At 32.9% G+C, this 24,199-nt stretch overlaps 4 protein-coding genes across 6 annotated transcripts; 3 read left to right on the top strand and 1 right to left on the bottom strand.

Annotated features, from left to right (window-relative positions):
• The first annotated feature begins 565 nt into the window (after nucleotides 1–565).
• On the top strand, nucleotides 566–8,321 carry LOC118037834 (vacuolar protein sorting-associated protein 2 homolog 2). The gene is made up of 11 exons (XM_035043947.2): nucleotides 566–873; nucleotides 1,214–1,258; nucleotides 1,401–1,435; nucleotides 1,532–1,582; nucleotides 2,077–2,181; nucleotides 2,278–2,349; nucleotides 3,242–3,313; nucleotides 3,562–3,642; nucleotides 3,730–3,765; nucleotides 3,865–3,923; nucleotides 8,095–8,321. Exons 1-11 carry the CDS (start codon nucleotides 840–842, stop codon nucleotides 8,153–8,155), a joined length of 651 nt encoding a protein of 216 aa, XP_034899838.1. The 5' UTR covers nucleotides 566–839; the 3' UTR covers nucleotides 8,156–8,321.
• Nucleotides 8,322–10,548: 2,227 nt separating this feature from the next.
• LOC118037835 (protein LSD1) lies at nucleotides 10,549–14,800 on the top strand. 3 transcript variants are annotated; one of them, XM_035043950.2, is made up of 7 exons: nucleotides 10,549–10,704; nucleotides 10,875–11,014; nucleotides 11,786–11,896; nucleotides 12,682–12,794; nucleotides 14,158–14,232; nucleotides 14,340–14,411; nucleotides 14,539–14,800. In XM_035043950.2, exons 2-7 carry the CDS (start codon nucleotides 10,903–10,905, stop codon nucleotides 14,578–14,580), a joined length of 525 nt encoding a protein of 174 aa, XP_034899841.1. In that variant the 5' UTR covers nucleotides 10,549–10,704; nucleotides 10,875–10,902; the 3' UTR covers nucleotides 14,581–14,800. The 3 variants fall into 3 exon arrangements, with proteins under 3 accessions (XP_034899841.1, XP_034899840.1, XP_034899839.1); XM_035043949.2 differs by lacking the exon at nucleotides 10,549–10,704 and having other exon boundaries at nucleotides 10,748–11,014; nucleotides 14,358–14,411; XM_035043948.2 differs by lacking the exon at nucleotides 10,549–10,704 and having other exon boundaries at nucleotides 10,748–11,014.
• A 1,111-nt stretch (nucleotides 14,801–15,911) lies between these two features.
• LOC118037838 (CASP-like protein 1B2) lies at nucleotides 15,912–16,900 on the top strand. The gene is made up of 3 exons (XM_035043958.2): nucleotides 15,912–16,196; nucleotides 16,298–16,421; nucleotides 16,504–16,900. Exons 1-3 carry the CDS (start codon nucleotides 15,967–15,969, stop codon nucleotides 16,747–16,749), a joined length of 600 nt encoding a protein of 199 aa, XP_034899849.1. The 5' UTR covers nucleotides 15,912–15,966; the 3' UTR covers nucleotides 16,750–16,900.
• Nucleotides 16,901–17,275: 375 nt separating this feature from the next.
• Nucleotides 17,276–20,732, bottom strand: LOC118037836 (G-type lectin S-receptor-like serine/threonine-protein kinase CES101). The gene is made up of 7 exons (XM_035043951.2): nucleotides 19,352–20,732; nucleotides 19,117–19,224; nucleotides 18,843–19,021; nucleotides 18,542–18,752; nucleotides 18,185–18,422; nucleotides 17,924–18,074; nucleotides 17,276–17,830 (listed from the first exon to the last, which is right to left on the bottom strand). Exons 1-7 carry the CDS (start codon nucleotides 20,562–20,564, stop codon nucleotides 17,513–17,515), a joined length of 2,418 nt encoding a protein of 805 aa, XP_034899842.1. The 5' UTR covers nucleotides 20,565–20,732; the 3' UTR covers nucleotides 17,276–17,512.
• Between the last annotated feature and the right edge of the window lie 3,467 nt (nucleotides 20,733–24,199).

The raw sequence follows: 24,199 nt of genomic DNA, 5'->3' as shown, positions 1-24,199 counted from the left end.
AAAATTCAAGAATCAAATAAGTGAAAAACATACAATAATGTGTTAGTCCTTTTAATTTATTAGTTAATGTCTCGAAATGAGTTTGCAATATTTTGAGGTATTTAAGCTCAACTTTATTTGTGTGGTTGGACTAAGTTTTTTTTTAATTTTTTTTTAAATTTTAAATTAGTATTATTTTACATTTTTGAATTGTTTTGAATACTAATATTATACATAAAAAATATTATTTTTATATATTTTTATATATAAAATATTTTTAAAAATGATTTCCACCACAATTTCAAACCGTAAACTTATAGAGCTACAATAATTATGTATATCAAAAGGAATGTTAAGACCCGAACCCAAGTATTGAAAGTGGGAATTGAAAGTTTTTACCTCACACGCTTGCATAAAAAAAAAGTGCGGGTCACTTTTAAAAAACTATAGAAAGAAGTATTGTAGAAAGTGATATTGGAGAAATATAAGAAAATATTTTCAATGAAAAATAATACGAAGGGCATTATAGTAAGTGAGGGAATTGTAACGGCTAGTTAGTCTAGTACCGTTGGATGAAGATATCTGTTAAAAAAAAAAAAACACGCAAACAGCACGCTCCCCAAAGCAGCGGCTTCTCTCTCGTTCTCAATCTTTCTTCCCATTTCTTAATCGGAGAAAGAAATGAAAATTAAGCAAAAAATGGAAAACAATCTACTTTAACTACATTTTCCACTCCTTTCTTTAACTTAACACACATTTCCCATACATGGAAGAAGGGAACCTACTGGCGTGCTAGGGTTTTTTCTTTCTTACAGGACAACACGGGTTTGTTTTGTGTACAAGGTTCGGTATTTACAACAATGAATATCTTCAAGAAAAAAACTTCTCCTAAAGGTACTTTTTTTTTATAAAGACATTTTTAAGTGGGTTTTGTTTAAAATTAGTGATTGTGTTGTAAAATCTTGAACTTTTTCAGTTTTGATGGAGTGGAGGGTGCTCTTGTTTATTTGGGTTTAATGGGCTGCTTTGAATATGTTGCTGGGTGTTTATATATTATAATCTAATGTCAATGATTTTCTTGTTTAGTTTAAGTTTTTGAATGGAGGATCAGAGTTTAATTTGTTTGCTTTGCTAGTTTTGATGCTCAATTTGCTTGTTTTGGGTTTTGAATATATGTTGTAAGTTATTGAAAAGTGAGATTTATGAAGGCTTTTTTTTTTTTTTAATTCAACAGAGGCTCTCAGGACTAGCAAGAGAGAAATGACTGTTGCCACAAGAGGTATTTTTGCTGTCATAATTTTTTTTAGTCTAATGTTACCAAGGAGAATGCATGATTGCTTCGGTCAATTGATTTATTAGCATGGTTGGAAACATTCTTTGTTAAAAGAATAACAAACCCATCATGGGTTTTTGATTTCTAGGGATTGAACGTGAAATTGCATCTCTTCAGTTGGAGGTATGTCGCTGTTTCTAGAATGGTTTTGGATAAAATTTTACTACTGGTCTATTTTTTTTTATTTTCTATAAGCTGAGCTTCGCAATGGATTTTCAGGAGAAGAAATTGGTGGCAGAGATAAAACAAACAGCAAAAACTGGAAATGAGGCAAGTCTGTTAAATGTTCTTTGTAGTTATGAAATGGACAACGGATGCAGATAGTTATAATCATGGGCTGGGGTTCGCATTATTGACCTACTGTGATCAGTTCTCAATCTTGGGCTACTATTATTTTCTAATGAAACTCATTTTATATCATGAAAAAATTGCTCACTATAAGAAGTTGCAGATTTTAGGGAATGAAACGGTTTGTGATTTCAAGACTTGTTAGGAATAAAGTTTTACAAATTGGAGTTTGTCTGTAGTCACTGCAAAATAAAAATTATTGTAGGTTTAGGGAATAAGATGGTTTGCAATAATCAAGGCTTTTTGGTAAAAATTGTTCAAGAAATTTGATTAGTTTGTAGTTACTGCATGATAGTGTGCGTGTGATCCATCAAAAGTAACTTGGTTTGCTAGAAATCTTAGCTTGATTCAGTTTTGAGGATCTGTTCTTGAATAGCTTCTTTATAATTTAAGACTATCGCTCAATATTTGTATAGGCTGCTACTAAAATCTTAGCCCGGCAACTCGTTCGACTTCGGCAACAAATAACAAATTTGCAGGGGAGTCGTGCCCAAATCAGAGGCGTTGCTACTCATACACAGGTCACTTTCTATCCACAAAATCTAGTTAGTGAGATTAGAAGGATCTGCATTTTGTCCTTGTTGATCTGATGTTAGTGCCTTGATCGATGTTCACAGGCTCTGTATGCCAGCACTTCAATTTCGACTGGGATGAAAGGCGCAACTAAGGCAATGGTGGCTATGAACAAGGTATCAATATTGATGCTATTGTAGCATAATGGTTTTTATCATTAATCCCATCCTATTTATGAGAAAGACATTCATAAAAATGCATAATTTGATAAAAATGTTGCAAGCTTTGGCTGCTAGAGTACAAAGAAATGTTGGAAATGTATGAAGAATCAAGTACTGTTAAGTTATGATCTGTCCTGTGCTACTTCTTGGATAGAGGCATTTTAAAATGGGAGTCATTCATACTCTATGAGTGCTTGATACAGTATAATGTTCAGCAGTGATGTACCCTTGAATTCGATTTTAGTGTCGGCTATGGTTTGTTAGAGATGATTAAGGAAAAACCAAGTAGTACAAGTTATGATCTGGTTTTTTGCTACTTATTGACAGAGACATTATAAAGCTCAAGTCATTTATACTCAATTGTTGTACTGGTAACATGTTCAATGGCTACATATCCATGATTTGGCTTGTACTGTGTTGATAGAATGAGAATGTTAAAAATAACATAAAAATATAAATGAGAGTACTAGATGAGCTAATGTTGTGTCCCAGTGCTGCTTTGCAGTAGAAAGGCGTGAAACGGAGCTGGTTGCCTAGATTGCAGTGTGTTCATCAAAGTGCTGTCATAATTCATTGGCTTGTAGTGCTTATTTTGAAAGGCTAAACGTTAAATATAGCATAAAAATATAAATGAGAGTATTAGATGAGCTAATGTTGTGTCTCAGTGCTGCTTCGCAGTAGAAAGGTGTAAAACGGAGCTGATTGCTTAGATTGCAGTGTGTTCATCAAAGTGCTTGCATAATTCGTTGAGCTTCTAGTGCTTAACTTGAAAGGCTAATCTCCTGATATATGTTAAACCATTCTGTTTAGTGGACTGAAATAATAGCAATACCTTGTTTTCTTACAGCAAATGGCTCCAGCAAAACAAGCTAAAGTGATCAAAGAGTTCCAGATGCAGTCAGCAAAAATGGACATGACGGTAACTCTGTTTCTTTCCTATAACTTCCTCCTTGTATAGTTGGTGTTCCAATACTTCTTCTAGCAATTTAATGATTATTCCAATATTTTTTGGACGGATCATGGTGACAATGTGCAAAATGTCCCTTGGCATCAAAATGTTGAATGGATTTGAGTCATTGTATAGACTGAAGTTTTCTCTCTGACTCTGATTTTGTTAGATAGTTCTTTATGCTGGGAATTCCTAATATCTTATTGAATATTTTGCAGATTGAGATGATGTCAGAGGCTATTGATGAGACTTTAGACAAAGACGAGGCTGAAGAGGAAACAGAGGAACTCACTAACCAGGTGAAATATCAATAGCAACATTTTACTTTGTTCTTACTTTTATTTTTAAGCTGACTAGTTCACCTCTAATTCAACTATCTCTTGTAGGTTCTTGATGAGATTGGTGTGGACATAGCATCTCAGGTTTGTTTCTTCGGGATTAAATTGTTTCATATAATTTATGCTTTCTTAATTTCTGGGATGTCCAATCAAATGTGTGATTCTGGTCTTTGTTTTCAACAGTTATCTTCAGCTCCAAAAGGTCGGATTGCATCAAAGAATGCTCCTAATATTGTTTTAAGGTACGATACAACACTTCACTTCCAAGTAACATCCATTATTTAACCAACCATGTTGAATGAAAAAAATGATCCAAGCAAAATTAGTATTTGGCATTGCTTCCTGAGTGAAACTCTCAAGTTGGTGATATCGTACGTACCTTACTCCTCAGTCCTCAGTACACATGAGTCCGTGGCAAGCATGTGTTGAATTCCAAGCTATTTTATTTTAAATTAATTTAAAATATATTACATGTATTATTTCATTAAATTCTTAAATTAATTAAGGATATATTTTAAATATTATTTTATTAAATACCATTCAATTTTTACATTTTTTTTTTTAAATTAGGTTATAACAGTCTTTTAAAAATATTAGTAAGCATTCTTTTGTGCAACCAACCATGATTTTTTTTTTTTTTTCAGTTTTATTAGATTTTTGCGAGCATCTATTTTATTATTATATAATTAAATAAAAAATAGTTTTCTTAAGAAATAAATTTTTAACCCATGTGGATCTACCTAAGTTGCAAGTTTGACGGGTTAACACAGATCGATTCAAGTTATCGTTGTATCAATATTTTTTTAAAAAAACTTCATTTGAAATCTCATTTTTAAGCCAAATAGGGTTTTAAACTATTGCTTGGGTTATTTTTTTATCCCTTAAGTTATCCATTCACATCAGATTGAATATCTAAATTTGTGTTTGTTTCTCAGCTTCATAACTAGGTATTTTGTTAGCATTAACAATTATTTTTTAAACATTTATTAGCTCATATGATCCCATCTATTTAACTTGCACATCAAGTTTTGAGTTTGGAATTAATATTTTGTTGTTGCTAGAAGCACATTAGTGACGAATAAGTATTATTTTTTGTTAATGTAAAAAAAAACCTTTGTTGTGACCTGCAACGTAGCATAGGCTAGTTAACTAGTAGACAACGAAGTCCTTTTTATAAATATAAAAAAGCTAATACTGAAGTTAGGCTGTCAATGACTTGAGTATTGATCCACCCCTTTGTAACATTTTGAATAGTCCATCATGACATGCCTACAATTTTCAATTGGTTTTGGGAGGATAATGTTCAAATATAAATTTTATCATGATATAATTTCTAACATTAAATGCATTGCGATGCTTATGTAAATCAACTTGAAGTTTGCATTGTGCATTACTTGCTTGAACCTGTTATATGATATCAACATGCAAATCATGAACTGTACATGTAAAAAAATAGACATGGGAAGTTGTAAAGGCTTTACAGATTTATAATACTGAACAACTTCAAATGAATTCATGCCTATAGACCTATTAACCGAGTTATTATAGGCAAACCATAGGTAGAACTAAATCTCGATTTTTATTATAGTAACTTACCAGACACCTTAAAAGGTATATTAACCGAGTTATTATAGGCAAACCATAGGTAGAACTAAATCTTGATTTTTATTATAGTAACTTACCAGACACCTTAAAAGGTTGACTAAGCTTTGATTGAACTCTTTAGTTTGACTATCTATTTAGGGGTGGGGTGAGCATTAGAGAATTTCAACTTGTGGTATCAACAATATATCAAAGGGTCTTTAAAAAATAACTCATAAATTACACATCCTTATAAGGTGTCCGTGGTTTTGAGGAGTCCATACAATTTGATGATTTCATCAAAATAAGATTTAGCATCTTTATCTGTGGTCTTGGTATAGGTAATTAAGTGGGCAATAAACGAGTAACAAACACATATATAGAATCATGCTAACATCTATTTAGGGGTGGTGGGCATTGGAGAATTCCAACTTGGTATCAACAATATCAAAGGGTCTTTCAAAAGTAATTGCACGTATGAGACTATGGTTTTGAGATGTCCATACAATTCAATGATTTCATCAAAATAAGATTTAGCATCTTTAGAGGTATCTATGGTCTTGGTAAGGAATTAAATGGGCGAGAAACAAGTAACAGACACAAATATAGAATCATGCTTATATCTTCCAAGGACAATTGGGTACAAGAAGAGACTAGTGTAAAGACTGGTTTTTTTTTCTTCTACATTTGACATTGATTAATCGACCTGACAATGTCTTTTTTTAACATAAAAATTGATGTTTTCTCTCCCAAAAGATCTCCTCCATGAGTCTCCCAAATCAATAAGTCACGGACTAATATTTGCAGGATACAAAAGTTTATTATCCTAAAACAAATACTCTAATTAGAGGTAGTAACTATTTACAACAAGGTGATGTCTTTCTTTTAGAGCTATATATACCTCCCTAAACTCTAGATATGATTCATATCCCTTTTCAAGGCTCTTAAACTCTTTAATTTGAATGCCTTTTCAAATTAACATTCCTTTTCTTATATGGTCTTATTTCTTCCAAATCAATATCATGCACATCATGTACTAATATTTGTGAGATACAAAGTTTGTTATCCTAAAATAAATACCTTTAGTGGAGTTTGACTCGTTCATTTGAAGAATTATTGCAAGGTTCCTCTTCAATTTGTTCTTCTTCTTTAACACCCACATTTGTCCCTCAAGCTCCTCTCCTCTAAAGCAAGCGTCTCATTGTCAACCTAGTGTGTTTCTCTCCTAAAAAAATCATTAACATGCATCATTCTCACAAGTTTTGAAAGAATTTTTTTAAGTGATTTTTGAAAAGAGACAAGAATGAAGTCCCTCTTCCTTTATTGGCTGTTGTTCTGCGTGAACAATAGCTGCACACTAGATAAGGTTTAATTCTGGATCAATTATCATTTTACCCTCACTAATGCTCCCCCAATGCTAGTTTGTTGTACTGACTCGTCATTGCCCTCGAATTTTAACCTAAGATGAAAAATATGTCAAAAGACCTCTAGTAAAATTTTAGTCTGATCCAATGGTTGGATTTGGAGATATTGTCAATATCATAAAATTGGATAATCGATAATTTCACACCAAAAATCTGAATTTAACATGCCATATAATTTACTCAAATCATCATGGGTCTTAGACTAATTTGTTGGAGATTTCTATTCATAAAATTTTCCTTGGAGTTTTTTTTACTGCTTTTGGTCCCAATAGCGCGATTGTGCTCTAGATTTATACCAGAAATTAATGTTTCTCACGCAGAATTTATTTGAAACTTCCTTATATTTTATAAATAATTTCACCAAAATTTACAAAATTCTTCTTTAAATCATTGTTTTATCTGATCATGATTTATACTATGCACTCAACTCTCTTAGTAATGTTGGTCATTTAGGCCTGCATGAGTTGTGTTTGCTCCTAAATGGTTTTAAATGCATCATTTAAGGTCAGTCAATCGAACAAAAAATCACAACATTTTATAAGTTTAGGCGATCCACATTTAATAAAAAAAAACTATTTACTAAATATGAATGACAAAGTTAGATGATGGACAAAAATATAACAAGAGTGAGAGGGCAAGATGAGATTTTTTTGGATTGCTAGGTACAAAAGTAATAATAATGACAATATTGAACAATAAGCGATGTATTGGATTATACTAAAATAGGATAAAACAAAGTTCAATGACGAAACCAAATAAAAATCTAATACAACCTACCCCAACGAGTGATGTATTGGATTATACTCTGTCGTCTTTGACCATAATGTGTGTGCACGGTCCGGTGTCTCCACCAATCCTTATATTAACATATTGTCCTCTAGGATCATGGTGCATTGGGATGATGCTAGTTGTGTTGGTGGTGATGGTGGGGTGTGAATGTAAGGAAGAGTGATGTGGTGCAATTCGTTGGGAGGTGATGTAGCATCAGTTTAGCTTTTATCATGGAACACCGCCAAGGGTATCTTTCACGGGCTAAGTGTCTGAGATAGGTGTTTATTGAGATTTGTCCAGAAATTTGCTCAATCGAACTTAATCAGACGGGGTTCTGAATCCGTGGGGGGGCACTGTGATGATAAAAACATTCTCCGTTAACAGTAGACTGGTGAGAAAGCTTCAAGCCAGCACCTGAATGCAAGTTCTGCAAAGCTGAAGTTTTACATTGACGGCAAGGAGATGTAAATGAAGTCTTTGCTCATCACTAATGATTTGGTGTCCTGGATATGTTCTTTGATGGAAAAAAAGAAAGAAAAAAACTTAAGACTAATAATTTTGACATTTTGGTATTTGTCTGCTGCCCACCACAAGTTTGTTGCCCTAATGAACTCTTTTTATTTGAATTTGAATGCAGCCCCGAGCCTCCCAATGTTGATGATCTTGAAAAAAGACTGGCCTCTCTTCGACGCGTTTAATTTGGAAAACTTGGAGCAAAATCTTGTTGGGTGTAAATTATTACAGAAAGTCATATGATGAAAATGCCAAGAGTATTAGTAGCGTTGTTTGTGTTACACATATTCCACTTATGAGAAAAAAAAAAAAGTGTGTTTATTGAAAGATATTCTGATTTTGTTCTTGCAATTGGTTCTCTCTGCATCATTTTTGAAGCTGAATTCTTTCTTTTACAGCACTCTTCTGGGCTAGAATTGGGTTACAGGAGTGAGTGGTCGAAAGGCCAAGAACGCTTAAACACCACCTCAATGCATGAACAGAACAAAAAAAGTTTTAAGCACTGGTAGTGTTTGGGAATATGGTTAAAACCGTGTTCTTAAAAAATTAAAAAAAAAATTTTTTTTGCTAAAATTTAATGCAGTCTATGTACTTTTTGATCGTTTGATGTATTGATGTCAAAAATAATTATTTTTTTTTTAAAAATATATCATTAGCATGCATTTCGGCACGAAAAGTTTTTTGAAAAACAATCAACTACTACACTATCAAACACATTCGTAGTCTCCCCTTGATATTGTGTTTTATGTTGGACAATTTTTGTTTAAAATTATTTATTTAATATTTTAAAATTATTTTAATTTGTTAATATTCAAAATAATTTTTTAAAAATAAAAAAATATATTATTTTAATATACTTGAAAAAAAAAACATATTAAAAAGTAACTATACTATACTTCTAAGTACTTTTTTAGTGTTAGAGCCACTTGTTTTTGAACGATAGCAAATCTAATAACCCTTAATATGCCAACATCGGCACTAAATTAGTTAGTGATCAATGACAATATATAATATGTGTGTGTTTGGTTGAAGAAACAGATTTAATGTAATATAAAATAAGTTCGTTTTTATAATTTTAGAGTTAATTTATTTAATTTCAAAATATAGAGTACATAATATTTATGTCTTTTATATTTTATATTATAAGATAGTAATCTGTATATATTAGAAATTAAGTACAAAATTAGCATGTTAATTCATCTTTTCAAAGCTGGGCTATTCCTAACAATGCCCTTTTTCTTCAACACAAAAACTTTATGCACAAAGCAAATTCTTGAATGTAATACAATTGATATAACTCAGCTATCTTTTGATGATATATACATATACATATACATATACATATACATGTACATGTACATATTATTTTAATAATTTAAAAACAAGTTTTGTGTTGTAACTCATTTGTTGAGAGTTGGAATCTTAGTGTAAGCTAATAGATATTTTTAGTTTATAAAGAATGTGGTTTCGTGTATTATTATTCTCTTGTTTCGTCTCTTATAAAAAAAATTAAAAAATAAAGGCTTAAATATGCAGGCCTCTTCTCAAACCCACACATCTAAGCTCTTAAAACAACCTCATGGTTTTTTCTTATTAGCCATTTGAATTTTTTATCTCTTAATTTATTTTTATTTATTTTTAATTTCATTATTTAATATGTAATTTTTATTTCTTTTGGGTCTCCTTCCTTTTGTCCATTATTTTTCTATTATTTATTTTAGGTTTTATTTAATTTTATTTTTTAATATTGAGTTGATAGTAAATTAGTTTTTATATTTTTTAACATATAATAATTTTGGAATTTGTTTTGATTTTTTTTTAATTTTATAATATGAAGTTTTTAATTCTTTTAGTTTTTTTGACTTTTTTCTAATTTTATATTTTAATATAAAATTTTTATTTTTTATTTTATCTTTTAATATTAAATTAATTTTTTTTTCTTTGAACTTACTCAGTAATGATGGTTGTTTCAAAACAACTCCCACACTATTTTTTCCATATTGTAATAGCGGTGATGATTTAAAGTGTTTTTCATTTAGAAATGCATCATAATATATATATTTTATATATTTTAAAAAATTATTTTTGATATCAGCATATAAAATAATCTAAAAATATATATAATTTTTTATTTTAAGAAAAAATCAAATTTAAAACTTTTTTAGAAAACGCCGTTTTTACCACATTCCCAAACACACCTAATTTATATTAGAATTATTCACAAAAACTAATCTATATAATATATAAATTGCTTTTTATATTATAATTTTCAATTCAAATTCAATAAAATATCTCAAGATTGAAATTTCTTATGAATGTATAGTTAGCACACATATGAATAATCCATCTAAAATCTAATGAGAGAGTCTAAATAAAGAAAGTTTTCGAACCAATAGCTTCTCTGTTGAAAAAAAGAAGGAAAAAGAGGTTAGTTCTTGAAATAAAAAAACATTGGGGCTTAAAGAGAAAAAATGATAATTCATACCGTTGACAGGTTCTATTCTCTAACTACAGTCCTCAAATATTTGACCATATTCTTCACGACAATTACCAAAACCTCCACGACTTTTTTTTTTTTCCTTACCCAAATCCGAAATTAAAATCAAAATCCATTCAATTCGCCTCCTAAACAGCTTTACACCCTCGATTTCATCAATCAATAAAAAAACTTATTTTGTTTTTTTTTCCTCAAAAAATCCAATTTCTTCTTTCATTTTTTTTTGAAGCAATACAGGTTATTTATTTTTTTTTTTAAATTTTGACTGCCAGTTTTAATTGATATTCTTGTTTAATGTTAAATTCCCGCCTTCCCTTTTTTTTTTTTTTTGTTAATTTTCTTTTTTGATGTTAAAGTTTGGTTCTTTTTAATGTTTCTGACATGGGTTTTTTGATGTTTTGTTGTAGAGAGGAAGAGGAAGATAGACAGAGAGAGATGCAAAGCCAGGTGGTGTGTAGAGGGTGTACAAGTGTATTGTTATATCCAAGTGGAGCTACTAACGTTTGTTGTGCTTTATGTAGTTCTGTTACTTCCATTCCTTCTCCTGGTATATAATTCAATTCCCTCTCTTTTTGCTTGTCTGTTGAACCCGTTAATGTTTATGTTGTTATGTGAATGTTTTTAGCTTTTTTTAATGTTCACCGCAGGCACAATGGATGTTAGTTTATTTTGAAAATTTGGGTTTTTTGTTTTGTTGCTGTTTATTAATTGGTAGCGCTATGTTAAATTTTTTCCCCTTTTTTCTGAAATTTTGTTTTAGTGTGTGTGTTCTAGGAGATGGTTGTTTTGAAGAATTGTTGATCGAAAAGGTGGGAGTTGTGGGTTTTAGACGAGATAGTTGATTTGGGCTGGTTTTTCAGTCGATGTTTTTGAAGGCTGATTCAGATTTGAATTGATGATTAACTTTGGAGTTTAGAGTTTCGTCGAAGTTGTTGCACTTAATGTAGTTTACCACAGTTTGGTGGACAAATTGGATTGTTTCTGCATGGTGAAGTGCCATCTAAGATATCATCATAACCTTCTTCCCTGATTCTTGATATGAATGGACAACTTGTTACCTATTTATTGTTAGAATTAGTTATGAAAAACAACCAATCCCCCAAAATGTCCACATTCCATATGTACAAATTAAAATAGTTATGAACCGCCCCCCCTCTTTTTTCATGAGAAAATGCCTCAGTTTTGTTTCATTCTCTTTTGGGACAAATCAAAAAAAGAAAAGTAAAACAAATCAAGATGTGGAGAGAATTTTAATTAAGCCTGGATATAATCAAAATGCATGGTAATAAGATATTTGGGTCCAACTGCAATCTTGCAGGGATGGACATGGCTCAACTCATATGTAGAGGTTGCAGGTCATTGCTAATGTATCCACATGGGGCAACAACTGTGAGATGCTCCTGCTGCCATGTAGTGAACGTTGCACCAGGTAAAATGCAAAATTTCATGAATAAGATATGTAAAATTATCTCAGGACATTTGGCTAATTTGAATTGGTAATTTGCAGATTAACTTATTTAGTCTGCATCATAACAACAGATAGTCTTGCCCTGTTTTTCTTTCTATGGTATAAAGGTGTAGGTTGGTAAGATGTTTGAATTTCTCTTTTCCTCGGTGGACATTGTCTGTGCTTTAACAGAACATTTAAAAAAAACACTAAAAGAAAATGTTATAGAACTATCAGCTAGGCAGTGATCTTAGTTAATTATATGAGCTGACTTGAAGATGTAGTGGGAGGAATGGTGTCTTTTAATTGGACGAGAATGTGTTTTTAAAACTCTACCTCACTTGATTGCTCATTATGCCGTATGCATTTCTAGCACTTGCTTTCTTTTAATAGTTGTTGACAGTATTTTTCTAGATTCTTTTTTATCAGGCAACTGCTATTAAGTTTTTAAAGTTGATAACATTTGGAAAGATTAGTAGCAGTTGCATTTATGGCTATTAAGAGTGGTGGCATGGATTTACTTTGATATCCAGTTTCTACCAATTTACCTATTGTCATTGAAACTGGAAGCTGTCTGATAAATTTTCTCTGACATGCACTAGATTTTGGGGAATGGGCTCAGGAAACATTGCTTTTATTGGCTTCATTTGCTTGCTTTGTATCATTTCATTTCTAAATTGCATATACCGATTCTACTGAGTTTCCTTTATATTTCACCTGTTTGGTGTACTGATTTGTTCTCTCTGATTTTGCGGCCATGTGAGAAGTATATAACCAGGCCGCTCATGTCAACTGTGGGAACTGCCGGACTACTCTTATGTATCCAAATGGATCTCCATCTGTCAAGTGTCCTGTCTGTCACTATGTTACTAATGTTAGTGTAAGTGCATCGACGCATCGACTATATTAGGGCACCAGTCTTTACCTAACGAGTGGTTGTGAAATCTTGAAAATTATCACTAGTTTTGGCTCAAGTTTTGAGCTTCTGTTATTTAAGTTAATTTCATTTTCCTGATATGAACTTCAGTACTTCACACACTAATCTTCCATGGAAAATTGCTCAAATTTATGAAAGCTTAACAAGTGAGCTCTGCCCTTGAATTTGTGCACATTGAATCAAGATTGTCTCCTGTTAATGTTTTCTCATGAACAAATAGTTTTATCTAATATTCCAATGCCTACAAATTATACGGATCTATATTTAGATTATACTTTTTTTTTTTTAATCTCTGGATGTCTGTAATGATCTGTACTGTCTGGTTGAGATATTTGAATTCTTAGGTCAACCAAGATATAAAGGGAATGGATGGACAGTGGATTATGTTCTGTAGTCATAAGGAGTTTATCTAACATGATTAGTGCCACTCATTTTATGGATTGCCTTTACCATCATTAGATTTTACAAATTTCTTCCCATCCTTTCTATTTCCTGCTACATTGCATTATTCATTTCTTGGCAGTTGTTGCCAACCACCAACTCTCATTATGAAGCTAAAGCCTTAAGGTATATAAGCATATGAGGATCATAAATCTTTTATTTTGTTAGTTGAGGACACATAACATGTATCAAATGGGCTTTTCACATGCCATTGCAATTGACTTATAGCTCCTCCTTTTCCAGTTCTCTTTGCTATGTCAATATCCAGTGTCTTCACAACTTAACTAAGTTTGTCCATATTGACCCAACTTGGAAATCTTTCAATGGTTCTAAGTGTTTGCTGATACAGTTTGCTTAGTGCTGTGTTGCACGGCTAACCTTGACATTTTCTTAGTTTCTTTCCTTTTTTTTTCCTGCAACGATTATAAATGTGTTTTATTCTTTGACAAAAGTGTCTCTTCGGAATGGATGTTAGCTCTTTTTACTTGCCAGACACCTCTTGATTCAATTGGAATAGTCCAAAAGAGCTGTATGTTTTTCTAATTCTTGACATGGATTCGATCCTCAGTATTTCTTGATTTAAGATCATTATAAATATAAACAAAGGAGCAGGATAGCTGGCTTCATGAAATTCAATTTTCTTCTCTTGGTGCGTGTGTAAAGAAAAGACTTGGGATTGTATTTCCATGAACTAGACAATTCCCTAGAGTGTCCATGTTACCATGAACAGATACCATAGCTTTGCATATACATTTCTGTTTTTGGCGTCTGAATGATTTATTTGATCGCTTCACTTTTTCCCCCTTTGGTCATTGTGTGAGCAATAATCTTTTCACTCCCTTGTTCTATATTATGTGTCTTGCAGATGGCTAACATGAGAATTCCGCTTCCAGCAAACAGACCTAATGGTATAGGTGGAACAGCACCATCTACTTCAATGGTAAGCAACTGGACTTTCTTTTCTTTCCTGGTGGCAAATGCCTCAAATCTTGGTTATTTTGTATCTGGTGCTAAGTAAATCTGCTGTTTTCGCTCTCTTACCTGTAGCCATTGCCCCATTCTCAGACTCAAACTGTCGTTGTGGAAAACCCCATGTCTGTTGATGAAAGTGGCAAATTGGTATAGCTCAGTTTGATTACTCCAACTTTTCTCGTTAGAAAAATCTTTTTTATTTTTCCTGTCCTTTGATTTTCCGTTCATTCCTTTGGAGTAGAATATGTGCCGATAAGATCTCTATCAATTGCAGGTCAGCAATGTTGTTGTTGGTGTCACTACAGAAAAAAAATAACCCGGCGAGATTTTGAAATCTTGCTGTATATTTGGTAGGTAATGGCCCAGATTCATGCTATCGCTGTGAAGAAGGATATGAAAATTCGTTGTGTATATTTTGTTTAAAATAGCCATGAACAACATTTGTTCAAAAACCATCTAGAATACACAAACTGTTGGAGAAATTTGACGTGTGGATGTGTACATTTTGAGGATATGAAATTTGATTCATTTGTATATTTTGTTTTTGTCTCCTTGATTACTGAACCAAAACATTGTTAGGTTCATACTGATATGAGTGAATGTGCTTGTATCTTTTCAAAGTGAACTATCAAATGCTGTATGCAGGGAAAGTATGCTTATTTGTACTTCTGGAACCCTAGATTCTTGAAGATAAATTCTGTATAATTGAATCTAGCTCTATCATTAGAATCCAGTTTGAGACTTTCCAAGTAGGTTGTTTTAGCATTATGGTTTGTTTCTCAACAAGGTAATGACTTCAACACACTACGAAGTAAATTTGTCTGGCAAGTTATATTCACTTGCCTAAACTCTTCGAGAAAATGGCTGTGATTGTTCCTGTTCTTTAAGTGGGCTGATTGGACTGGGTTTTATTTCATGAATGGCAAGCCAATGTTTCTCTAGCTTATGCTGAAAGAAAAATGAGAAGACAAGCTCTCCATTAAGAAAAAAGTAAAATAAAATTGAAAGAGATCACCATGGATGACATCTCTGTAAATATAAGGAATGTTTGGTATTGTAGTGCATGGTAATTTTAAAAAGTGTTTTTTACTTGAAAATACATCAATTTTTATTTTTTATTTTTGATATTAATACATTAATTTAATAAAAAATATTTTTTTAAGTTAAATACACACAGTATATCATAGCTTATAGCTTGGAAGTTTGAAACACAACAAGCAGAAAGAAAAAAACAAAAAACTGGACCTATTGACATGGAGTCCATTTCCCCTCTGAAGAGCGAAAGCGATCCCTGTCCAAGTACAAATAAATAAGCCACTGACATAACCCAAGTTCTTCTCTTGGTTAGCCCCCAAAGACATTCTTGGGATTTGTTGAGGACAAGAATCCTCCACAATTCCAACATAAGCAAGCAAGTGGCATAGAAAATTATGAAGCTTGCCTTTGGTGAACAAAACTGATATCTACTGAAAGGGAAAGGAGAATTCCTAACCACCAAAACCAAAAATGTGAAGATTAAGTTGATGGTTAGACCACCCAATGAACGAAAGCAGTACCTGTGGCTTACTAGACTCAACAAAAGAATTTGGTCATCTATTTTTGTTCTCTCTCTTAAACTATATATAATGCCTTCCTTGTCTAGGCCTAACATCATAGTTGCTCCATTCATCCTATCCCAATCTCTAGATTCTCTTTTGTCAGCATGGCTTTGCAAAGTGAAGAAAAACTTGAGGTTGGATACTCTAGCTTACAGCCAAAGACAAGGAAATTGGTTCTTTTGATGCTAAGGGTGCTTGCGTTTTTTGCCACAGCAGCTGCAACAGTTGTGATGGGACTCAACAAAGAAACTAAAACTCTTGTGGTTGCCACTGTTGGGAGTACCCCGATAAAAGCCTCTCTCACTGCCAAGTTTCAACATACCCCAGCATTTGTGTAAGCCTTGTTAACTCATTTACTTTGCAAGTACATAAACATAGGAATTAGGATGGAGATGTTCAATATTCCTAATTAAGTGTCTAAGATATGGTGTACAGGTTCTTTGTGATAGCTAATGGATTGGCTAGTGTCCATAACTTGGTGATGATTATGGGGGACCTTTTTGGACAGAAGCTTGATTACAAAGGGCTGCGCCTTGCCGTGATTGCCATCTTAGATATGGTAGTATTCTCAGAACATTTCTCCTTCCAAAAAGAGAAAAACTGTTTATTAACCAAAATATATCTTGCCTAAATGTTTGCAGATGACAGTGGCTCTGGTTTCTGGAGGGGTTAGTGCTGCAGCTTTCATGGCTGAGCTAGGCAAGAATGGAAATTCACATGCAAGGTGGAACAAGATCTGTGACAAGTTTGAAACCTTCTGTGACCATGGTGGTGGTGCACTCATTGCTTCCTTCGCTGGTCTTATTCTCACGCTAATTATTAGTGTGATGTCTACCATCAAGCTTCTAATTAAACCAAAAACAGATAGTACGATTGTAGTCCCATAATGTAGTGGACTACGTGAATCCTTTCACTTTTCATCATTTTCTGTTGTGTGTGTATTACTCTTGAGAATAATCAAGAATGTAGCCTCCAACCTTCTTTAGTTCCAAGAATTGTTACAATGGCCAGAGAAATGCTATCTAGTTGCTTTTAACAACCATGCGAAAACGATACTTCTGTTGGAACATGAAAATGGCCTAATTCTAAGGCTAAGAAAGATCTTCTTTTAACAAGCTCTTGGACTTGCACTTGTGAAACGCGTCTGCGTCAATAAATATTACTGGAATACAAGTATGAGGTTGAAGATTTGTTCGACGTTATAGTTGGCCGTCGCTGAATCGATCACACAGTTATGTATTCATTCATTAAGCATTTCTCCAAATCCCATGTTCTATGTGACATGCAGATGAGTTTGAGCCTGCGGCTCTGGTATCTAGAGGGGCTAGTGCCTGCAGCTTTAATGCAGAGCTAGGGAAGAATGGTAATTCGCATGCAAGGTGGAAGAAGATTTGTTAAGTTTTTAAAACAAAATTCTGAAGTAGCTTTGTAATCATTAAACAATAAAGAACGTTATCCTCCCAGCCTTATTTTTAGTTTCAAGAAGTATAAAGTGGGCTGAAATGCTTAGTTCCTTCAAACAAAAATGTAAAAAAAGTTGAATTGGCTGGTACGAAAAAATTCTCTGGTGCCAAGACCAAGAAGAATCTTCTCTTATCTACTCTGTACAAGTGAGTATTTCAATACTCTTACTTGATAAAATCTTTACCTCTATCGTGCTTCCATAGACGACATAGATACGTAATTTATGGAACTCCCCTCTGCCTTGCCCTCTGCATTGCTTGAATTCGATTGAGTGTCCGTACTATATGATGCACATGAAAATGCTGGCTGTTTGAGCAATGGTAATTGTGCATCACTAGTTAACATCGATAGAACATCTGACATTGTAGGCCTATCGTTCACATTATCTTCTACGCATAGCAAGCCCACATGAATGCATCTCAACACTTGGTCTTCAGAGCAAGAATCCCTCAATGTTGGATCCACTAGCTCAAATTGGTTACCTTCTTTCCATAGCTCCCACGCCTGAAAACAAATTTAGTTAGTGCAAACATTGAAAGCTTACATGCAGAAGTACTATAATACCATATGCTTTTGAACAACAGGAAATGAACTTACATATCCCACAAGGTTGAGAGGGGGATCCATTTGAAGAAGGCCACGATTTTTCCTACCGCTCACAATTTCCAACACCAAAACTCCGAAGCTGTAGGCATCAGATTTCACAGAGAAAACGCCATCCATGGCATACTCAGGGGACATATAGCCACTGTGTTTGCCAAACAATTGAATTGTTAATCTACTGAAGAGTGAAGATAACTGAATGTTTTCAGTTAAAAAAAGAGCAGAGAAACATGAAGTTGTAGATTCATTGCTTACTAAGTTCCAACGATGCGGTTTGTGTTTGCTTCCAATTCATTAGTCTTGAAAATTCTTGCCATACCGAAGTCTGAAATTTTGGGGCTAAGATCTTCATTTAGTAGTATGTTACTGGCCTTCAAATCCCTATGAATTATCCTTAATCTTGAGTACTTATGAAGGTATAGGAGACCTTGAGCTATCTCTTCAATGATTTTTAAACGTTTCTTCCAGTCCAACAGCTCCCTCCTTGATTGATCTGTATTCCAAAATAAAGGCAAAAGTTAGAAGATTCCAACAAGCATAATGATCAACGTCTAAAAGCTTTGAATTTTACGTTTTGAAACATGTGAAAAAGCTCTTCATAGTGCTGCTTACCAAAGATAAATGAATCCAAACTTTTATTAGGCATGTACTCGTACACTAACATTTTCTCTTCCCCTTCAACGCAGCAGCCTAGGAGCTTGACAAGATTCGAATGTTGCAGATTAGCTATGAGTATAAGTTCATTTTTAAATTCCACAAGCCCTTGTCTTGAAGTTCTTGATAGTCTTTTTACGGCTACTTCTCGACCATCTGGCAATTTTCCCTGAAATAAAATAGATCATTAATCCTACTTCAACATAAAATCAACAAGGTTTTCTTAATCCATTTCTTGGATGTTTTTTTTCAAGACTACCTTGTAAACAGGTCCAAAACCACCCTGTCCAAGTTTATTCTTTGCTGAGAAAGAATTTGTCGCGGCCATGATTGTTGCAACACTATATACTTTCAAATTATGTCCCTTGTTTCCATCACTTTCGAGCTCATGCGTGTCATTCATCGCATCCAATGTCATTAACCCATCCAGATACTTCTCTGCTTAGATTGATATGATAGATTAAGTTAATCTAAGAATTCATGAAGTTCTAATGGTTATAAAAATTGTTTGTTGTTTAAAAAAGGTTACGTACCTCTGAGTCTTTGCCTTCTCCTGTACCACAAGACACCTGCTAGTGCCATTAATAGAACAAATGCCACAGAAACTACAATCCATATCCAGATCCTTTCCCCTGATTTCTCTGGAAAATTGAAGAAGAAAAATCAATGAATTGTGCTATAAAAGTCAAAACAATAACGAGGAACATGTATGGGGATTAAAAAATCTTGCAGATAAAACAAAATCTGGCCTGGTCTGAAGAGCATTACTTGCTGCTGGTATTGTGTCCTGCACAATTACAAAGTATTGAATCGAACTAGCACTCAGGTCTTTTGTAAAGTTTCCATACCAAAATGTGCATCCAGTGTTGTTGGCATTACTGCCTCTGATATTAATGCCTGCACACTTACAGTCTTTCCAGCAGATTTCCCTGCAATCACTAATGCTGAGACTAGCATTGGTATCATTAACTGCAACACCTCCCTCTACCAAAAAGTCACATGCTCTCAACTCATATCTGTCCCTACTGCGGCATGTAGGTTCTGAATCCCATTTCACACACCCCATTTCCATGTTGTTTCCATTACAGAGGTCGCCTCCAGAAGTTCTTTCATAATTACTTTGCTCTACTAGCCCCCCATTAAATTGCAGCAGCCACTTTCCCGTCTCCGGAGGAGTTAGTTTGTTTCTTGCCACCGTGAACATAAAGTAATCCTCATCAATGTTTGAAACAATAAGAAAACTATAGTCGAGTCCCGGATTTGGCCGAAAAGTTTCAAAGCTGCCATTGCTCCTCAATGGTCCACTAGTCCAATAGATCTCAGCTCGTCGCTTAATAACTAATTCCTGTCTTTTGGGCTCCCACTCAAATGTGAAAGCACCCGGAGCTGGGACTAGGTCACTCATCCATGATGTAAGGGACCGGACTTTACCAGTTCTATGGTCGAGTCCTAACTTCATTCCAGGCATGAACGTGTCGGTAGGATCATCAAAGCTTTGCCATAAAATCTGATCGCTGAGAGAATTTGCATCTTTCAGAACAAAATTACCTGAATCTTCTAACGTAGCTGTTAACTTTGTGGTGGGAGATTGAGTTGAGTAAAAATCAACAAGATTCCCACCTGAGTATGCAACTTTCATGGTTCCTGAATCTCCATCTATTTCAAGAACTCCCGAATCATCTGCTATAGGTTTGTCTCTATTAGCTATCCAGATGGGGTGGATTGTATCATCTTGGTACCATATTCCCAAGTAGCTAGCATTGGACTCAGTAGAGACAAGTCTTACGAATCCTAAGGTGAAGAGCCTATTTTTGGAGAAAAGTTTACTTGAAGAATTGAGGGCATCTCCACCTTGGTAGAGTGTGTCTGCTGCTAAAGAAAAGGTGGGACAAAAGCAAACCAAAACGATCAAGAGGATTTTGGAGGAAAGAAGGCTTCTGCAAGCCATGGAGGAAAAAAAAAACCAGAAAAATCTAGACATATGATAGGATTAACATGTCTTAGTTTATGAGTATTATGTGTGTATGTGGTTCTGGAGGGAAGGTTGAAATTTCCTGAGTCAGTACGTCGAATGGCCTAGTCTCCCCTCCGGTGCAATTTTTCCTAGCTAACAAAATTGACTTTGGGATCCTTCTACGGTGATACCTTCTTTTACCGGATTATGAATCCATAAATTAATCCTTGTTGTAGCTCGACTATTATTTATGGAATCCAATCATGGTCTAGAACGGTTCAAATCCTATGCCGCGGCATTGAATGGGCAGTATTTTGGAAATATTACACCCATTTCGAGCTTTTTTATGATTTAGAAACATTACAAAATATGTTTCAGGAAATTTCTGTATACCATTTTAGAAAATGACTAGATTGGAGGCAATTGTTATGCTACGGGTAGAATTAATTTTTTTGTTTAAATGCTCAAGTGTTTGTAACTTTTTTTTCTAGTCGAAAAAAATTAAATTATATGAAAGTTAATTTAATGTGATTTGATTAATTTGACGGATTTAAAGATAATTCGAATGATAAGTAAAAACTTAGTTTAACATAAATGATATTTTTTTATATATACATCGAAATGATAATATATTTGATTAACATGAGTTAAATGAGGTTAACCTGTTAAATTTGCAATCTAAACCATGACACTATGATAACTCATATAATTCAAATCAAAACAAATTAAGAAATCCAATCCTTAATCAACCCAATGTTTCAGGATAAAATTGAAAAATAAAACTCAAGTAAAAAAGAAAAAAAAAACAACTCAAGCCAACTTATGTTAATTTGCCAATTCCACAACCTGAGTCATGAGACAAATAACCTCATAATAAATAAATAAATAAAAATTATTTCAATTAACTTAATGTTGAAGGATGAAATTGAAAAAAAAATATCGGAGTCAACTCGGGTTAACAGCCAAATCTATGATCGAGGTCATAAGACTAAGATAACCTTATAGAAAACAAATTAAAAAATTATCTAAATCAAACTAGGTTACTATGTCAAATCCACAACTCAAGATCATGAAACTAGAATAATCTTATATAAAGCAAATCGAAACAAATTATGAAGCACAATCCCTAATTAACTCATTGTTGAAAAATAAAATTGAAAAAAAATCAATTTAAAAAAAAACACAATAAAACGACCCGAGTCAACATTAACCCACAAAACTCGTGATTGGAGTCGTGAGATCAGGATAACCTAATAAAAAGTAAATTGAAACAACAAGAAGTACTCTAATTCCTAATTAATCTAATGTTAAAGGATGCAGTTAAAGACAAAAATGTTAATTAAAAAAATAAACCTAAGTCAGTTACATTAACACACTAAACCTATAACATATGTTATAAGACTGAGATAATCATATAAAAAAACAAATCAAAACAAATTATAAAATTTATTCTTTAATAAATTAAATATTAAAGAATATGTTTTTTTAAACAAACCAAAGGCAAAATAATAATAATAATAATAATAATAATAATAATACAATAAATAGTATTTTATGAATCACCACCTCTTTTACTTTTTGTTAATTAATTATAATCAAAGTATTCAATATCGATCTTTGGTTCAATGTTTCTGTAAAATCATGCAAGAATTTTGCCTTCCACGCGATGAATTTGTAGCTCAACCGACACCACGTGTCGTTATCGTGTTCTTCTCATTAAGTCTCATGTTGCAGTTTAAAAGAAATTTGACTTGTTCTCCTATATTATTTGTTTTCTTTCCTTAATTTTTCTTACACGTGGTTTGGTTTGGTAATCTTCTCTGACATTTCAGTCTTTGAATAATCCATGAATCGTAATAATCAAGATGATGTTCTCCTGCCTGTTTCTTTGGAAAAGACGAATACTTGTACAGTGTCAATGTTTAGAAGTTAATTACTTGTCTGAAAATATTATCTGATCATTGCACAAAATATTAAAAAAACACACAAAAAAAAAAAGAAAGAAAAGAAAAAGGAAACGACAATTTTATAGTCAAAGCATCCAATACTTTCTAAAATCATCTAATAAGAAGTATAATTATCAAACCCAGCTAAGGATTAACCCAATTAAAGGATCAAATTGAAATATATCAATTTAAAAATTTTTAAAAATATATTTGAATTTTTAATACCTCACATGAAAAAAATTTTAAAAATAATTTATTTGAATATAATTATACATGTTATAAATAATAAAGTTTAAGAGATTACTTTTTTTAAAAAATTTATTTCATATTAAAAGGATATTATCTTCTTTTTTAATTTGAAATATTTAAATTAAAAATATATTTTTTTATCACATTTTTAAAAAATATTTTTTTTTTGTGTGAACATAGTTTATATATATTAATGTCCACACTATTTTTTTTTAATAAATTTTAATATAAATTAGTATGATAAAAAAAAATATTACTCTAGCATGTATAAAATTAAAACGAGAAAGAGGAAAATCTCTCCCTATATGACGCAACGTCTATTCTCTCCCAAGCTTTATGTTTTTGCCCCTCCTTTGATTTGTTAATCATTCCTTTAGTTTTTTCGGGTTGTTAGTAGCAATCCTAAGCTCTCTCAACCTTTATTTTTGCGCCTCCTTTGGCTGCAACCTTTCAGTTTTCGGTTTTTTAACATGCTTCGGGAAAAAAAAAAAAAAAAAAAAAAACTAACCCCCCTATTCATTCATTTTTTCATTTGTTTATTGATTATGGACATGCTCACAGATAATTTATTCAAAAACAACTGTAGATGTCAATTAATATATCAGGATTTAGCGTTCCCAGAAATTTCTTGGCATGGAAAAAAAATTATAACCAGCTCTTTTACAAGTTTTGCCGAGTTTTTTAGGTCATGAGTTGACTGATAAAACATGCCAACTACATGACAAGCCGGGATAAGACCCGAGTCACATGAATTATAGGAATCATGGTCTTGGATTGTTCAAATCCTTTGTCGCGGTATTTAATGAGCAATGTTTTGGAAATATTTAATCCATTTCGAGCGTTTTCCATGCTTCGAATCATTGCAAAATATGTTTCAGGAATTTTGGTATACCATTTTAGAAAATGATGATCAAAGCTCAATAACGATATTTGGTCCAATGATTCTGAATTATCATGAAAGAATCTTACCTTTCACTTAGTGAATTTTTAGCTCAACCGACGCCACGTATCCTTCTCCTGTTCTTCTCATTAAGTCTCATGTAGGAGTTTAGAAGAAATTTGACTTGTTCTCCTATATTATATGCTTTGTTTCGTTAATTTTTCTTACTTGGTGGCTTGGTTTGGTAATTTTCTTTAACATTTCAGTCTTTGAATGATCCTGCATGCATGAATTGTTACGAGGGTTGTTGTAACCCATTTTTGGGTCCTCCTGAAAAATAAAATAAATAGCCAAAAGAGGTTAGAAAAATAACCGGAGGCAAAAGCGCCCGGAAAACAGTCAGAAAATTGGTCAAGGAATTTAAAAATACAAGGATTGAATTTTTGACAGTATATTCTTGAAGGATGAAAGCCCTATTGAGAAGAAAAATTTGAATTTTAGGGAGAAAAGCCCCAAATTGGATTTTTATGGACTTAATTGGATTTTTATTTGAATTTATAGAAGATTTGATTCCAAGAAAAATTGAT

Source organism: Populus alba, chromosome 1, assembly GCF_005239225.2.
Source record: "Populus alba chromosome 1, ASM523922v2, whole genome shotgun sequence".
Classification (NCBI taxonomy): domain Eukaryota; kingdom Viridiplantae; phylum Streptophyta; class Magnoliopsida; order Malpighiales; family Salicaceae; genus Populus; species Populus alba.
Note: the sequence above shows the minus strand (reverse complement) of the source record. Positions and strands in the feature narration are given on the sequence as shown.

Bases quoted from the DNA above. Each gene is read 5' to 3' on its own strand.
- LOC118037838 (XM_035043958.2), top strand. From the start codon at position 15,967: ATGGCTTTGCAAAGTGAAGAAAAACTTGAGGTTGGATACTCTAGCTTA. The intron at 16,197-16,297 runs GTAAGCCTTGTT...TATGGTGTACAG, and splicing joins CAACATACCCCAGCATTTGT to GTTCTTTGTGATAGCTAATG. The intron at 16,422-16,503 runs GTAGTATTCTCA...AAATGTTTGCAG, and splicing joins TGATTGCCATCTTAGATATG to ATGACAGTGGCTCTGGTTTC.
- LOC118037834 (XM_035043947.2), top strand. From the start codon at position 840: ATGAATATCTTCAAGAAAAAAACTTCTCCTAAAG. The intron at 874-1,213 runs GTACTTTTTTTT...TTAATTCAACAG, and splicing joins GAAAAAAACTTCTCCTAAAG to AGGCTCTCAGGACTAGCAAG. The intron at 1,583-2,076 runs GCAAGTCTGTTA...ATATTTGTATAG, and splicing joins CAGCAAAAACTGGAAATGAG to GCTGCTACTAAAATCTTAGC.
- LOC118037835 (XM_035043948.2), top strand. From the start codon at position 10,849: ATGGGTTTTTTGATGTTTTGTTGTAGAGAGGAAGAGGAAGATAGACAG. The intron at 11,015-11,785 runs GTATATAATTCA...GCAATCTTGCAG, and splicing joins TACTTCCATTCCTTCTCCTG to GGATGGACATGGCTCAACTC. The intron at 14,233-14,339 runs GTAAGCAACTGG...TCTTACCTGTAG, and splicing joins CAGCACCATCTACTTCAATG to CCATTGCCCCATTCTCAGAC.
- LOC118037836 (XM_035043951.2), bottom strand. From the start codon at position 20,564: ATGTCTAGATTTTTCTGGTTTTTTTTTTCCTCCATGGCTTGCAGAAGC. The intron at 19,225-19,351 runs GTAATGCTCTTC...TCAATTTTCCAG, and splicing joins GGACACAATACCAGCAGCAA to AGAAATCAGGGGAAAGGATC. The intron at 18,075-18,184 runs GTAAGCAATGAA...TGGCAAACACAG, and splicing joins AACCGCATCGTTGGAACTTA to TGGCTATATGTCCCCTGAGT.